Source organism: Carassius gibelio, chromosome A16 (genome assembly GCF_023724105.1).
Source record: "Carassius gibelio isolate Cgi1373 ecotype wild population from Czech Republic chromosome A16, carGib1.2-hapl.c, whole genome shotgun sequence".
Classification (NCBI taxonomy): Eukaryota; Metazoa; Chordata; class Actinopteri; order Cypriniformes; family Cyprinidae; genus Carassius; species Carassius gibelio.
In genome coordinates, this window is record NC_068386.1 from 16,186,531 (window position 1) to 16,204,423 (window position 17,893).

At 37.4% G+C, this 17,893-nt stretch overlaps 1 protein-coding gene across 1 annotated transcript; it reads left to right on the forward strand.

Moving 5' to 3' along the window:
- The first annotated feature begins 1,223 nt into the window (after positions 1-1,223).
- On the forward strand, positions 1,224-15,207 carry LOC128031136 (ras-interacting protein 1). Its single transcript, XM_052619374.1, has 16 exons — positions 1,224-1,530; positions 3,447-3,568; positions 4,337-4,785; positions 6,456-6,716; positions 6,823-7,046; positions 7,616-7,777; positions 8,195-8,399; positions 9,544-9,842; positions 10,190-10,351; positions 11,848-11,888; positions 12,233-12,387; positions 12,989-13,101; positions 13,198-13,486; positions 13,649-13,812; positions 13,922-14,063; positions 14,620-15,207. The coding sequence occupies exons 2-16, from the start codon at positions 3,447-3,449 to the stop codon at positions 14,796-14,798; spliced, it is 2,967 nt and encodes a 988-aa protein (XP_052475334.1). The 5' UTR covers positions 1,224-1,530; the 3' UTR covers positions 14,799-15,207.
- The last annotated feature ends 2,686 nt before the right edge of the window (positions 15,208-17,893 follow it).

A 17,893-nucleotide genomic window follows, 5' to 3' on the forward strand; every position in this document is an offset into this window, starting at 1 on the left:
AGAACGTTTTCCCAAAGAAAATATGCACTACAGTATGCACACTTCAATCCAAACACATTCCCTCTGACCAGGAGCCAGGATGAGCTTTCACTTACAAGTCTGAATGACGTACAGGAGCCTTCACAGCCTGCTGTCAATGCTTCCTGTCTGAGAGACCAACTGCTCCCAGAGCTTTTGGCTTTGCTTTTTGGTCTGACATGATGCATGTGACTGTGTGTGTGTATTTATTTATATGTAAAACTTCATAATTTTAATCAGCATTGTTGTATTGTTTTCCGATAAAAATGATATAGCTAAATTTTATAACTAAAGAAGCAACAGTACAGTAATACAATTATTTAAGTGATATTTATTATTTTTTGATTTCCTGTTTTATGCATAACTCTCTCAAATTGTTTTGTTGAATTTGTGTTTTAAACAAGAAAAAAATGTTTAGTATATATACCCTATAGACAAAAAGGATATATAGATATAATACACACATTCACATTTAAGGATATACACGTGGTTCTTCTTTCCTTACACATCATTCTGTTGTTGACCAGGTCAAAGGTTACAGGTGTCTCTCTGTCTTTTACATCCTGTTCCAGGTTTCCTGTTACCTTTTATATATATATATATATATATATATATATATATATATATATATATATATATATATATATATATATATATATATATATATATATATATATATATATGTATATAGATATAGATATAGATAGATAGATAGATATAGATACAACACCAGCCAAGAAATGTTGGATAAAACCTGCTGAGGCAAATGTTAATTAGTCTTGTGCTCACCCCTTGCATTTCTCATGCTTAATAAACATATATACTGTTTATCCTTTCATTATATTATATATTATATATATTATATTTCCTGAGGATTGTTTCTATACACATTAGTCAGGGTAGCACCATATTTAATTCTGTAAAATTCAATATGGCGTCTGTCCTGACTAGGGTTCTCCAGCTGTTAGACAATTTCTGGCTCTGTTCTGTTTTGAATGAACATAATGGACATCCTGACTATAGTGCTTATTAAAAAAAATAATAATAATCTTGCTCTTTGTATGTACAGCAGTGTCAATGACTTTATGCCTAGTACACTTTATGCATATACTTCATATTCTCTCTCTCTCTCTCTCTTTCTCAGGATATAGGTGTTGTCCATTGGGGAGGAAGGAAACTCTGTCATTTAGAACAATGGGCCTGCTTCTCTATCTATAGATGCAGAAAAGGAGAGAGAGAAACTAGGGAGAAATTGAAAGCTAGAATAAGGACTAGAGGACCCTTCTTTTATGTTGAAAATGAAAATGACATGCTAAAAACTGGGTGAAAGGACAAATTCCGATAAAGCAAAGCAAGGCTTCATGCAGAAAATGGACTATTTAAACCTAATTATTCTGGAATAAGGAGACACAGAACCAACCTTCACTGGTATTTATTTTACATACACTTCACAAACAACAACAGCCATTCTGAAGATTTATCCTGATATAAAGAGAAAGCCCGTCACAGTGGGTAAGTCATATTCAGATCATCTGGTGGCCAGAAAAGCCATTTTACCGATGCAAAATGACTTGAAGCTGCAGTCAGCATAAACTTAAACATCTTTCCCAACCAAAAGTTTTACATTTCTTGGTTGTTCTACACCCACCATTTACTCTGTAGTATTTGGTGAAATCAATTATGGTCAAAGAGTCAACACATTAAAAGTCAACTTCACTTTCGAGGAACGATAAGGGGCATAGGACACTTAGGGGGTATTATCAGGGGTTTTCCATGCAGGCTGTAAGGATACATGGAGGTGAACTCCACAATTAGGGTGGGGAACAAAAATATTTATGTTATTGTGTATAGCTGAAGTTCAGGGCTTTTAATTAAAGTACAACAAGGATGATATTCATAGAATGTGGTTTGGCTGCATGGCTTATCCTCAGCAGAGATAGTTTCATGTTGGTTGATATCCTCGTCATGGCCTCTTGGCAAAGCCACTTGACTCTTACTTGACTTCCACGAGTATGCTTAGGTCAGGAGCAACAGTGCCAAACCTTTGGTTTTCAGCAGACATGTAGACATGAATGTGCAATAAATCTTTTTCTTAGAGCCATAACTATTCACTGCCTGCCCAGTCAACTTTATGGCATTCCCCACTAACTGCGTTAATGCTCTGTTACTCATAGACTCATAGGTGACATTTACATTACATTTAAATTTATGCATTTAGCAGATGCTTTTATCCAAAGTGACTTACAGTGCATTCAGGCTACAGATTTTTTTTTAACAGTATGACGAAGAGTGTATGACACTGCACATCCTGATTATTCAACGGGATGTTAGCTGTTCCTGCCATTTGTCTACTGAACGTTATTCACTGCCAAAATCTGATGTTAAAGATGAAATGTTTTAAAACTTTAAAGGGGTCATATGAGGGAATTTCAACTTTTCTCTTCTCGTTTGAGTGTTGCAAGCTGTTCGTTAATCCCTATAGTTGACTAAAGTCTCAAACCCAAAGACATATTCTTTATAAAAGTTAAGACTCGTCAACGCCCCCCTTAAAACACCTCGTTTAAACACACCCCTACATGTCACTGTGTGGGAAAATTTGCATGACACCACCCAAATGTTTACACAAAGAAAGAAGGTGTAACTTTGATACTTGCTGTAGTTTTGTTGCTGCCGCCATGTTGTTGAGATGTTGAGTGTTTATTTGTGAAAGCAAAACTACTTTCTTTGGTCTTCCAAAAGAGCACACAACTAGTATCAGTGGTTAAGTTGTATCTACAACACTGTTCCAGAAAAGTTCAACCCAAATATTCAGATGTGTGCTGCGCATTTTACGGAGAACTGTTTTCTGAAGCCTAATGCCATCTGTCCACAAAGGCTGTTTCTATAAAGTGGGGCTTTCCAGCTTTTCAAGGACAGTCTGGTACTTGAAATGTATGCAAGGCAACATGTAAAAAGACAGCATAAGTCATTATAATCAGTAATTATGTCCCCACTGGATGCCTTGTTTATAATGGGAGACATATGGTAAGGGGCGTAAAATTTCGATCACAGGAAATCAGCCAATCACAACGTACTAGATAGCTGGCCAATCAGCGTACACTTCGCTTTTCAGAATGCTGAGCTTTGTAAAAATCGCAGAGCAACAATAATGTAAATTATGTGGAAAATGTGTTTTTTGAATCTTAAACTGCATAAAGTCAATACAAAATAATGTTCTTTTTAGCAATGTCATATGACCCCTTTAAAGTCTTGCTCAACGGCTAATACTGATATCTTATGTCAATTGTCTTCTGGTTAGACATTTCCTTTTCCTGCTTTTTCCTCCTTCCCCCAAGTCCTTCCTTTCTCAATTTATTTTTTTGTAATTTTATCTTTCCATTCTCCCCACTCCTGTCCAATCATCAACTCCCTCTCTCTTACTCCCTCAGATGGAGGAGTCTGGCAGTCCCCGATTTAGTAAGCTTCATTTCCCAGTAGGGTTGTGGATAAATTCTCCACGGAAACACTTTGCCAAGCTGGGAGCTCGCTGGCCCAGTGCAGCATCAGTCAAGTCAGTGTTCTGAACTTTTTCCTTACTCTCTGGATCAATGACAAATAAAAATGTCCAAGATAAAAAATAAATACATTTGAAAAAAAGTATAAAACATGTACTAGGTTCTTAGAACTACATACATGTTGGTTTCAGATGAAAATACTTTTTACAAAAAACTTTTCATTAATGAATCTATAATGGTCATATTTTCCATTCTCCTTTGAATACATGTGTGTAAACATCCTTACAATTTATATATATATATATATATATATATATATATATATATATATATATATATATATATATATATATATATATATTTATATATATATAGTTTTTTAATGTTAAATCACTACTTTTATAAATAATAAGAAAATATTATGCCTAACTACTCAATTAGGTTCTCTTTCCAATCATTTAATTTCTTCATTATGATATCCTTACAGTTGTACCACCCTCATGTCTGAATTTAGTTTGTTTAGTATATATATATATATATATATATATATATATAAATCAACTAAAATCATAAAATGTATTCAAGATATTGTACAATTAATTGCACTGTTAATCTTGTTTTTTAAATAAACTGATCTGGTCAACTGAGTGTCATAGGTCTAACTGTTACTAACATTTCTCTTTCCAAGCAGTGGGGGCACATTATGGAAAGATCTGCATGTGTGACATAAAAATGGACACTTTACTGTACCAACTGTAGTATGTTGACATATTAATATGTGGTATACAATATGTGATTTGTATATCACCTCCTTCCTGTTTCAGGTCCACAACTAGTTCAGATGGCGCTTCCCTTCCTGAGGCCCCATCATCAGTCCCTTCCTCCTTCTCTCACTCCACCGCTTCTCTTGCCCCACCCTCTCCATCCCCTTCTCCAGCCTTCCTCCGCCCTCGCCCCGCCAATCAGCAGTCGCGGGCCAAGCGGCTGTCTCACCTTTTCCTGAGAGGCCGGTCCAATAGCGACAGAGACCGTGCCATTGGTGAGCGTGAGAGGGAAATATGGGCACATTCTGCCACCCCGTCATCACATCACTACCTGCCCCCCGCTTCCTCTAATGCCCCTGGGCTGGTCAAGATCTACGGAGATGCCCTGTCCAGTGGAGCTAACTATCGGAGTCTGCTGGCAAACTTGCACTCTACTAGCCGCCAGCTCATTCAGCAGGTCATCACCCGCTACACCGAGAGAGAAAGAGAGAACGAGTGTGAAGACACAGGTATTTCTTTCCCTGTAATGGTGCACCCATCAAGTTAGTCTAGCAATCACTTATATGTGAGATGGTCAAAATTATGCATCATTTACTCAGTGGTCGCAGCTGTCAAAATCCAAAAAAGTACAAAAGCACAATCATGATATAATCGAAGTGTGTCTTTAAAGCCAGTTCACCCCCCAAAAAAATTCTGTCATCATTTATTCACCCTTACATCATTCTAAACCTGTATACATTTCTTTCTTCTCTGGAATACAACAGAATAAATTTTAATGAATGTTGGTAATGGTTTTGAGTCCAACTGACTTGAAACTCTAATGAAACTCTAAATGGTGCAAGCTAAAGGGTTGTTAACGTAACTGATGATATTCAGAGAGTAAATGACTTGGCACAAGCTGATTGGTTCATGCTGCAAATGCAGCCAATGATATTACTGCCTTGCATTCATATGGCAGGCTAGCATTCACAAGAGTTTTTCTGTAGTGTGCTTTTGAGCGTTTCTCTGAAACCCTCCACCTTCCCCAGCTCCACCTATAGAGCTGCAACAGGTTATGTTGTATGCTATTTGTGCAGCAGCAGTATGTCTTAAATACTCATGGCACCGTATCCCTTTATGCACTGGAAGTAACAAGTTCAACAACAGCAATAACCAGCACTAGCAGCAGCATAGTAGATCTATTCAAACCAAATACATTAAAATTGTCATATCCATCACCATGCTAAAATCTTCAGTGAGTTGTCATGATTGAACTAACAAGACTTGTGGCCTATATCGCAAGTCTTCTAAATACAGTTTTGTGTAAAGAACGTATTGAAATATAGTTTAGTCACACTTAGATAACATAATTTTTTTTTCATATTTACTGATATTCAATCTCTACTGAAATCTCATTTATGAACCTCTTACAATTTAACATTAAAAATAACTTTTTAATAATAACTTTTTAATTCTAATATATTTTAAATGTGTTCCTGTAATGACAAAGAGCCAAAACTCAGTGTCACAATCATCAGAAATCATTATAATATAGCAGTTTGATGCATATCAATGTTTTAATTAATAGTATCATTATATCAATATTAAAAACATTTGTGATGCTTAATATTTCCATGGAAATTAAGATATATAGTATTTTTTCAGGATTCTTTGATGAATAGAAAGTTCAAAAGCATTTATTTGAAATGAAAAAAAAGTAAAACAAACAAAAAAACAATGTAAAAATGTTAAACATTTTACTGTCATTTTAAAATAATAAAGATATTAATTTCATCTAAAAAATGTTTTACTAATTACAAACTTTTGAAAGGTAGTGTATATTTCAGTCTGTTTCTCACAAAAAAAGTTATGGCCTCAATAGACTGGAATATAGCACATGATCTGTAATATGAATACATTTGATGGTGCTTTTATGGTTTGAATAGTTGTTGTTTGGAAAGATAAGATTTTTCAGAAATATACTACAGCCAGATTTGGAATGACGTGAGGCTGAGTAAATAATGATGGAAGTTTCATATTGGCCTGCATCAATCCAATCAATCAATCCATTATCTTACAATGCATGAAAAATAAAACATTAAAAGCAAGCTGCAAATATTCAAATGTCCATCACAGATTAGATGTAGGAAATTAGGCTTTACTCGCTCATTGTGTCCCAACTTCCTGTTCACCTGGCTAGCTCTCCAGAAATATTCCCCTGAGGACTTCCTGTTATGTGATGTCATTGGAAAGCCCATTCAGCAGCCAGATGGAGCCATTAAATGGCAAACTGAGTGCAGAAGGAACGTGGCCTCCTGGGAATGCCCCTTACAGCTAGTGGATATGTGGAGGCCGAAGGATGGTTTTGAACGACGGTTTGAGATCCAGCGCCTTGATGAATATGAGAGGGAGGAGAAAGAGAAGGAAAGAGAGAGAGAGATGGATGGAGAGAGTTATCAAGGTTGAAACATCTTCATATTAACACAATTTTTATTTATATAGGCGTTTTAAAAGTGTATTAACCAGGGTGACGATTCATTTGTGGGAAACCTCTACTGTGGTAACAGGAGTCCGTTGGAGGCGAAGCCGCATGTCCTCTGGGGGCGGTCCAGAAGAAGAACGAGGTCATCGAGGTCGGAACTCAGAACTGAGGAGGAGTATAAGTGATATGAACCTGAGTCTAAGACATCGTCAGGGCAATGTGAGCAATGACCCTCGGCGTTCTGGCAATGCCCCACATGGACAGGACAGAAAGAACATAATGAGCATGATAGCAACTGAAGGTGGAAAGGTAAAAAAAAAAAAAAAAAAAAAAAAAACAGACCAACTTTACAATGCGTCACAACCTCAATAATGGGTAATCGAATTGATAACACAGGTCCCAACAATAAGGATGTTTTTCCCTGTTTGCCGATTTGGGCTAGTAGCTCAGATCTCTACTTCAAAATCTTGTCAATCAATTCATTAAAAATTATTATTTGAAAAAAAGAAAGAAAAATAAATAATAGCTAAATAATAATAATAAATAAAAACTCAAAATAGCAACTGTTGCTTCCATTTCATTATTACAATTTCAACAAAAACTCATCTGTGTTAGCCAGCTAGATTATTTTACCAAGATAATAATTTTAAAAAGTTGACATGCAGAGGAAACTGGCTCAAAAGGCCAAATGACAGCTCTGTCAACTGGCCCTGGAACTCTCTCATATCCTTATCGTTAAGCTCTATAATATATATCCCAACTACATGACCCTTAGAAAAAATTAAACAACAGAAAAGATCATTTAAATCATGCTTGTGTCATTATACAGTAAATGCATGTAATCCATTCACAGTACTATCTTGTGTCTGCTTTGTCAGGTCACTGGGTCAAGAAGTGGTGGAGGCGAGACAGACAGACGTACTCGGGCAGCAGAAGAAGAGACAGACACCTGTGACCTGGAAGTGATGTCGCAGAGTCTGATCCTTCCACCGACAGATCGGCCTTACTTCCTGTTACTGCAAGGCTATGACCAGAGCAAGGCTAGACATGCATCATCTCACTTATCGTACAGCCATCCCATGACATCATACCTGTATTGCTCTAATCACAACATACCATCAACGCTTTCATACCTTTGAGTGGAATGGCCATTGATTGAACACGCTGCACAAAACAGCCATACAGAGGCTCTATATACACACGCGGGCCGGACAATACCAACACAAGCATGCTGTGTCTACATCTCCAGCTCTGCACAATGACCTCACACAAGCACACATTGTTGAAAACTGTAACACTCTTTATTCCTTATCGCCGCTGTATTTCTGCAACTTAAGATATGAGATTGCACAGATTGGAGTAAAGACCACAATGAAGATCATAACAGCTTTTTTCCACTCTCTGTACTCGCCAGTCTCCTTCTCGCCCTCTCACTCTCTTGCTTATTATGTGTTTAGGACTTCGTGTTGTACATAATGGCGGGTCACACACATGTTTTTGGACGGAAGCCAACATTCCAGGAGCGTGAGATGGACAGGGAGAGAGAGAGGAAGGGGAAGAGGCCTCTAAAAGTGGACACTTACCTCTCAGCCCCTGACCTGCTTGTCCGACACCTCCTGATCAGAAGAGACACGGCCATCCCAGAGCAACCGCGCGGTCAAGGTACCATGACACCAATGCAAAGACAGATAAAACTAATGCATAAAATTCCACATAATGGGCTCTGCTTTTGGTTTTCACATTCACATTGAATAATGCAGCACCAAGGATTTTAAACATTTGCAATAAAACAGGAACAGACAGTACTTGATGTGGAGAAATGTTTTACTGCAGTCGGTGCTGGGCAGTTTAACTAAACATCTCAGTACTTGAGCCATTTTATTGATTAAAGAGCGCTGACAAACTAGGGAACTTTTTCACTTGACAACAAATTAGCACACTACATAACTTGGTGCAGGTCTTGATATTTAACCTGCCAATGCCATCCACACATTACATGATTTTAGCTCTGATTTTCAGAATTTTGGACAGTTAGTCCAAAATTGGAGACAAACTGATGCTATGAGTGAGCTGCTCATGAGTGTCAGTCACTATATGCCTGAACTTTCAAAGACTCAGTTTGAAAGAAGTGCCGATGATGACCAAAAGATATTTAGCGGGTTAAACATCTAGACCTGTCTCCAATCCATGTCCTGTAGTGTGCAATTTGTTTTGTTTTAAGCAGGTAAGAACAGCAATCAGATGTCTTTTAAAGTTGTTAAGTGTATGAGTGACATATCGCCTACAACAAAAAGATCACTGACTGCTAACAACAAAACATGCAAATCCTATTGTTATGCTAGCATAAATTGCTAGCAGCAAAGAAGGCCATTATAAATTTCAACACTTACATGTTTTTGAATCAGTGCAGGTTAATACATTTACCAAAACAAAAAAACTACCAAAACAGGACACAAAAGCACTTGAATAAAACAGCGTTTTTGTGTATTTTGTGACTGTGTACCATGTGTATATTGTATGTGTATATTGGAGTAGCAAATAGTTTTGTACAAATTTTATAAAAACGTAGAATATTGGATAACATTACAGCTGACTCTTATAATATATCATTTTATAAAAAAATTAAGTATTTTAAATATATAGCAAGCTACTATATGGTTTCTAGTGCTACCGCTTTTTCAGCTTTTAGCTAAGCTTAGTAGATTTTTTTCTGTAGGGTGGTTGCCAGCTTAGCTAGTTACAGGACATGTTTTGAGTAGCTTTCCCAATACTGTCTGCAATTATACTTCTGGTTCTTCTTCTTCAGCTTTGGCGCGTCCATTCAGAGGAGGACCTGTCACTCTTAATGGAGCTCCACTTTATAGGGAAGCAGTCCTAAAACCCGGAGACTTGTTAGGTATTGGCAGCCACTTCCTTTTCCTTTACCGTGACCCCCGTGTGACCCCCGCTCCACCCCTGGCCTTACCGCCACCGTGGCAAGGTGACATGTCAACTTCCTACAGCCCTGGCGGGATGACAGATAGACAGGAAATGCTCAGACTGTATCTGGGGTCCACAGAATCGCTGCTGAGATTCCAGGCTAAACATGCGGATGCCCTGCTGCAGGTAAACACTGATACAATCGAATGCTCCTTCTGATATATCTGTCATAAACAAGCACTAGTGCATGTAAATACAGAGTCCTGACAGAGGGATTTTATCATAATGATTTACTTCAACAGATAAACAGTAGGCTTCAATGATGTACAAATTAGAAAACAGTCCTGCCAACATTTCTGTGTAAATGTTTATAATATGGGATACTAAGTGCGTGCTGCAATGAAAGTTAATTTAGGAAAAAATATTATCACTGGTAAATTGTGGTGTAACAAATACGGTACTACTTTTAATTTTGCAATGGCTTCATAATATTTATTTATACAAATTGGTTACTACTTATATTTTAATTCCAGGAAATTATTTTGAAGAACTCCAGCCCAGATTCAGGGGGCGGGGCTTTAGCACCTGCCTATCTTCTGTCCCTGATGATTGACCACGCCTCTAAACATTTGGATCCTGTATTATTGCCTCAACTACTTTTGAAGGCAGCCAATCAGATCAAAGGAATTGTTTGGGTGAGTCTCCAAAACTCTAGTGAAGTGATTCCAAACCAAGGCTATGTGTACCTAATTTAGTTTTTTTTTTTTTTTAATCTATCAAACAGACATGACCATTTAAAAACAAATATGGCCACACTTTATTTTAAGGTACAATTCTCGCTATTTACAAACCATTAACTATGACTTCCAAATTTGCTGCTTATTATTTTATGATAATTTTTGGTATTGGGTATGATTAGGGATGTAGAATATGATCATGTAGGATATGTGCTGATATTTGCAAGATTGCTAGTAATCAAAAGCTGGCGGTTGCCATTGACTTCCATAGTATTTTTTTTCCTACTATGGAAGTCAATGGCAACCACCAACTGTTTGATTACCAGCAATCTTCAAAATATCTTCTTTTATGTTCAACATAGCGACTCATACAGGTTTGGAACGAAACAAGGGTGAGTAAATGATGACTATCCCTTCAATAGTGAAAATTGGTCCCTATACTAAAGTGATCAAATATATAGTAGAATATAATACAATATATATTTGCTTATCATATATATATATATATATATATATATATATATATATATATATATATATATATATATATATATATATATATATATATATATATATGATAAGCAAATATATATTGGTTTAATAATTAAACAATAATTATTGTAATAATTAAAACATCACTCTTAACACATTCCTTTTTCTAAGGAAAGTATTTATGTTTTGTCATTTCATCCCATCAATTTTCTGCCTATCAAACCAATACCAATCTAAATGCAATTATGTCAAATACTTCTGTACATTTTCAGATTTTGATCAAGTGAATCACTGTAATAATAGTTGTTTAGTAATATTAATGATGATTATGCTAAATATAACCATAAAATGAGGTAAAAGAGATTTATGTCTGGTTTGGTGTGATAATAAAGTGATTAGATTTGTGTTGATGAAGAGTTGCTGGAGTTTTACTAATGGGGCAGAATAGTTTGGAAACCTCTGGTCTAGATGATATAAAACATCATGAAAGTGTAAAGCCACAACCTTTATTAGGAGTGTTATATAACAGCAGTAAGACAGCAATTTGTCTGCAAGGTCATACTGAACATGACATGATTTGAACAGGCGGTCACTGTTCTCAACACTTCTTCTGCCCACTTTGATGATTTGCTAAACCAATGGACTAACGGTTAAAACACACAACAGACACGATTAGTTTATCTGCTAGTGTTGTACGAGAGTGTTTTAAAATGGACTCTCTCTCTCTGCACTGTGAAGCTGTGGTTGAGGAGCCACAGCTGCAGACACAGATGGGCTTTCACTGGAATTTCGCCGTAGTTTGTAAACAGAGGTTGACTGATGTCATTTCCACCCGTTTGGAAAATGTGCTGTCATTGTCCGGACACATCAGCCAAACACTCCCGCCCATGCATTCATCCGAGTCTGCTTTAATCTCTCTCTCTCTCTCTCTCTCCCTGCCTGTTCCATTATTCATCTTTCAGGACAAAATTAAAGAGTTCGGTGACAAACATCCAACACAAAAGTAAGAACCTGCACTACCTCTCCAAGCTGTACTAGATCTATCTGTATACACTGTTCAAACATTGTTGCTCAGTGACAGGCCAGTAAACAGCAAATTCCTCTCACATTACCCAACACTGAACTTGTGTTTTGCCATTCTTTAAATAATCCTTTACTGTGAAATGCCTGTGCCTGCCTAGAATAAATATTTTCTATATAAATAAATGACAATAATTAATATAATTAAACTGTAAATTTTATTATATATTTATTTAATTTAATTAAAAGATAACATTTATATAAAGTCATTTAAGTGCAAATGTTGTGCACTATGCTAAGGTTTAATATTGTCTGATGTGTGTCCAGCTCAGCAGAGGCCGATGTTGAACTTCCTCCACCAAGCATGCAGAGGCTCTCCTCTGACCTTCGACCTCTCATGTTCTGGATGTCCAATGCCACGGAGCTCCTCAACTTCTTTCAGGTCAAAGTTGAAGCCATGGAAAAAGAATGGGAATTTGAAGGTTAGTGAGAGATCAGCAATTACAGCATGTTTTCCCAAAACAAAAAAGACTTGTGTTGTTGCAGGACGTGCCGTATCTTCTGGTGTAGATGAGTTATGTCTTTCGTCAGACTAAATCAGTTTTCTCTCATCTCATCTCTTATTATGCCAGCTTGTTTATTTTAGTATACCTGCTAGTCTAAGCAAAACATTTGCACTGTGAAATAAGCCTAAACTTTAAATAGAATTAACAATATTCTACTATATTCTAATATAATACTGACTCATACCTCATACAACTCAAATACAAACAGTTAATAAAATAAAATCTGTCAAAAATGTACTTGTCACATGATATTATATTATACATTGTCAGCCAACTGTTATTCTTTCAAAGATGAGCTTTTAAAATAACACGTTTTAATGTCATTTAGAATGCAGAAACTGATAGCCATTATTATAAATCACGAATGTTAATAATTACCAGGTCACTTGGGGCGGTTTATGTTCATCTGCAACTTCTCCATGTGATTTTACTGACATTTTGAGTTATACTCTGTAAGTTTGGTCATTAAATGAAGGGTCCACCTGTTTCTTTATGGTTTGTCACATCATACCTGTAGCCCCGGGTGACCCCATTCTCTCAGCTGATATGGACACCTGCTCCGAGGCGCTGGCACAGCTGGATGATGTCATTATGCACACCTTTCAGCAGTGTGTTTACCATCTGACCAAGGTGAGAGTGCATCAGTGTGCATAAAGGTTTCTTGACTGACACATGTATGCTTCAAGCATTTAATTTATTCAAAACTCACTTTCCTCTCTCGATCAGACGTTATACTCCTTGCTCCCAGCACTGTTAGACACTAACCCGTTCTCCAGTGAAGAGAAGAAAAAAGGAAAAGCAGGTGAAGAGGACAGAGCTGGTAATGAAGGGCAAGGAGATGAGGAAGAGGACGTCTCCCCTTTGCCGCCCACCGTCGCTGGACTGGTGGACGTGTATCGCTGCTCTCTGCAGCTCTCCCGAGAAGCTTGCCTCTCTCCACCGCTAACCTCCCAAACATTTGGCTACCTCTTCTTCTTCACAAACACGTCTCTTCTCAACACACTCTTGGAGAGAGGTGAGAATTTACAGTCTTACAGTCAAACACAGTTGTGTTTGCGCATGGTTTCGGGCAGCGATGACAGCAGGATATGATGGCATTGAGTTTATGGCTGGACGACCAGCACTAATGCAATTCTAACGTTTAAAATATATATTTTTTTTCTTCCATCTTTTAAAGATAGTCTATTCTCTTGGTCACGTGCGGTTCAAATTCGAACAAATCTGGACCTGGTCTTAGACTGGCTACAAGGAGCAGGCCTTGGAGATATTGCGTCAGAGTTTCTAAAGAAGCTATCATTTACAGTCAACTTCCTGTGCATACCTAAGACCCGCCTTATTCAGGTGAGAGTTTGAGAACAAACTGACCCCATGCACTGAATATGTAAAGATGTAAGTTATCACAATGCTTTTCACGTTTATAAATTATCACTGCTTTTCTTTTTTTTTTCAGTCATCCTGGTCAAGTTTACAGGAAGAACATCCCTTGCTAAGTCCGTCCCAGCTTCACCATCTTCTCACTCATTATAAGCTTGGACCAACGAGAGCCCCACCATCTTCATGGGCTCCGCCTCTCGGAACCGAACTTGGAGGTGGTGAGTAACAACCTAAATAAATCAACATATTCTTATATAATACTGATAATATGGCTGTTAAACTACTCTATACCTACTTATACTGTATAATATACACTACTGTTTAGAAGTTTTGGAGTCAGTAAGTTTAATCTTTTTATTCATCAAAGAATCTACAAACATGTTTAACAAAAATGTTAGGCCTAATAAGCACAACTGTTTTCAACATTGATAATACTTAGAAATGTTTCTTGAGCAGCAATTCAGCATATTAGAATGATTTCTGAAGGATAATGTGACACTTAAAGACTCGAGTAATAATGCTGAAAATTCAGCTTCACCATAACACAAACAAATTACATTTAAAAAAAATATTAAAATAGAACATTTAATTGTAATCAAATATTTATGGTATTTTTAATCAAATACATACAACCATAGTGAGCATAAAAGACTTCTTTCAAAAACATTACACAAATCTTACAGACCCCAAACTGTAGTGTATGTCACATTTAATGTATTATTTTTATATTATACATAACTTTGTTTGTCTTTAATATTATTTACATATTCTAAGATATTTTTGAGAGTTTTTTGGACCACCCTCCTCTTATCCTGCCTAATGAGACACCTCGCCTGGACCTGAATCAGCCAATCACAAGCCCCGAGCTAATGAAGGAAGTGACACGCCTGCGAACATTCCTGTGGGGGCTCGACCAGGATGAACTTCCTGCTAATCAGCGGACTAGATTGTAACATTAATTCACAACATTAATACATTCTAGTTCTCACACAGAGAAACTACCAGTCTTTAGACACTAGTAGATATTCATATCAGATGATATTCATTCCTTCCTTTTTTTTTTTGCCTGTCAAACACATCTGTTGGATTAATGCACTGACTTCATTATGACTATGTATAATTCATTGCATAAATTACTTTAAAGGTTTATTTTAGATGAGATTCATTGCCTGGTTGCAATGATAAATGCCAGCCTCTTATTTTACGCAGTATTCAAATGTTCTGTAGGTTGTTTCCACTGTTAATCTTACTAAATATGACACCACAATAAACAATTTAAGCTGTTATGATCAGATACATAATTTGCATCGATTATATATATATATTCACCACATTTCTGTAATAAAACTTAGAAATAACCTACTGGCATGTTTTTTTTTATTGATGGATTCATTCATTTTGTGAGAGGCTGTTGGGAAAAGTGGTGGCCACCTGCTGTTCTATTAATCAACACTGGGTGGCATTATCGCAATGGTCTCAACGATTAGTTAGAGCAAGACTCCACTGGTCACCACTAAAAATTCACATCACTTATCATGACTAACATTAATGAGGATCAGTATCCTGAAAATTATATACATATAAACATAATTTCATATGTTTGTTTGTTTGTTTTTTAATAAATAAACATGCTACTTATTATATTCATAGTGGAAATACTGACACTTGCACTTGCCCTTATGAACATTTACCAGCGCATCCATATGACTAGTTTACGCCTAAACACCACAGTTACTATAGTTATTGTTACTACTGAAAACCATAATAAATACATCTGGGATTTATTTATCTTCTTTTAAAATTCTTTATTTGATGACGGTTCAACTATACACCAAGGTTAACACTATTTTATTGCGGTAATACGTCTATGGTGTTTGGCGTAACCTGGTTACAGTGGTAAATATTTGTAAAGGTAATATAGCATTCGAGCCTACTAGGTCGACGCCTGGGTAAACCCTGGGTAAACATAGGCTAATTAAGAGTTATCCAGTGTTTCATACTGTTCATACAGTTCGTGTTTGCCATGAGCTAGAAGCCCAATTAATCCAGGGTAGAAAAATTACAAAACTACATTTACACCCAGGATTAATGTTCTCATTTACATATTGAGGTCGACAACAGTGATTGAACGAAAGCAACTCATGACGGATGCTTCACCTGTTTGATTATCCCTGAAAAGGTAATTCTGTTCTGGTTGCGTTTTTTTTTTGTGTTAAGTTTTTCAAAAAATTAAAAAAAGCAAGGTATGGAGACTAAACACAGTGCAAGAAAGTTTCTTTGATTGAACAAATCGTATGAATATTTAATTAGGTAAGCACTGACGCGGTTATAGTTAGTAGCCTAGTCTGTCCATTCTGTGCACGCACAGACGCAAAGGTCAGTTTATGATGGAATTTAAGAACGCAAGAGTTCTAAAAACGTTATGTAATTGTTTGTTTGAACTTCTTTTAATATCTTGGAACGTCGCGTCAAGCGCAAGGGCGCTGCAAAAGACCCGCAACGGTCAAACACGTCAGGCGTACATGTTTACACAGAAAACGTGCACTCAATTATCCCATTCCGCTAAAGGGCTGCAAACTGAATGTCATGACCCAGGGTTGTAAGTGGTGCTAAACCCCTTTACACGTGTGAAACGTTGCCTAACCCAAAGTTAAGTGTAGTTTGAACTTGAAGTGTATTTACTGTAGACAGACCGATGTTGTGACGGAGGGAGCACATTTCACATTCTCCTGTCGAGTGTTTTATTCCTGATAAAACAATCTTCTCACTCGCAGTGACGCTCGAAAATAAACACTTACTGTTCTTGACCTAAACACAGCGAGGAAAGTGGCGTCAAGCCCATCCTTGTTTCATTTGTTTAGATCTACATGTTTTTGAGGATATGAAAAAAAAAAAAATTCCCAAGAAGTTCACTGACGTCATAACAAGCCTTTAAGCCACACTTATTGTAAAAGCGTGTTTTCTTTTCCGCGTTGTATCTGGACAACGTGCCAGATCTCCGTCCCTTCCGGTCAGTTGTTTCATCATGCCGTTTTTACGGTAAGAACGTGATCCCGTGTGATCCGTTTACATCACTCCGGATTTTTAATTCGTCCAGCCAGCGGCTGCAGCCCTCGTTTGTTCTAAAACCCCATCATCCGCGCCATGTCATCGTCTCTTGTCGGTGGCAGATTTGTGTGAGTCATGATTCAGCCTCCCTGTGGTGGAAGTTTAATCAATTAAGTTACTATACGACTTCTGATTTGCAAATCTGTGTGGTTTATGAGCGAGACTGTCCAGGGGCTGTTTTGAACTTGTCATCCATTCAGCATGGAATAATTGATGATTATTATTTGGGTAAAAGTAGTAAAGATGTTTTTTCAGACATACTGGTCATACAGCTATGGGTCAGTGATGCCAGTGCTGATGTGAACAGTCAGCCTCCCCATCCTCTTTCTGTGTCACTGTCTGCCCTGTCCTGTGTCTGCATTGCTCATGGACTCAACACACACACACACACACGTGCACACAGACATACACCCATTCCTCCAGGTGCAGATCCCCGCACCTGTTGAAGTTCCTCTCTGTAATTAGGACAACACAATTATTTTTCGAAGGCAAAGGGGGAAGGAGGGGTGACTGGGTAAACAATGGAGCGCTTATTCTCACTGCTTGCTTTCTTTTTCAACATCTCTCAAGTAATGATAGATTCTTGCCTCTTCAAAGCAACACAGGTTTCCTACAAAACCGCTGAGTCAGGAAAGAGAGAAAGGGAGGGTCTCTGTATGTCGGGATGTGTGTGCTCACTCTTGTCGACTGTGTTTTTGAGCGTGAACGACAAACCAGCTCCATATAGAGTATTGTTTGATGTTTAAATGCATGTTCACATTTTCTGGCACAACCATGTGTGCACAGTCCGACAGTTTTAATCTGCTTTCTCAATGAGTCCCCATTCTGAAGCAACATAGGGCTTTCCAAACTGTGACCCAAATCACCTGATCCTTCAGGCCACCAGCTGCTCCTTAGCTTCTGAGTGTCATATCTTATCTCTTGTTCAAGGATAACAAAA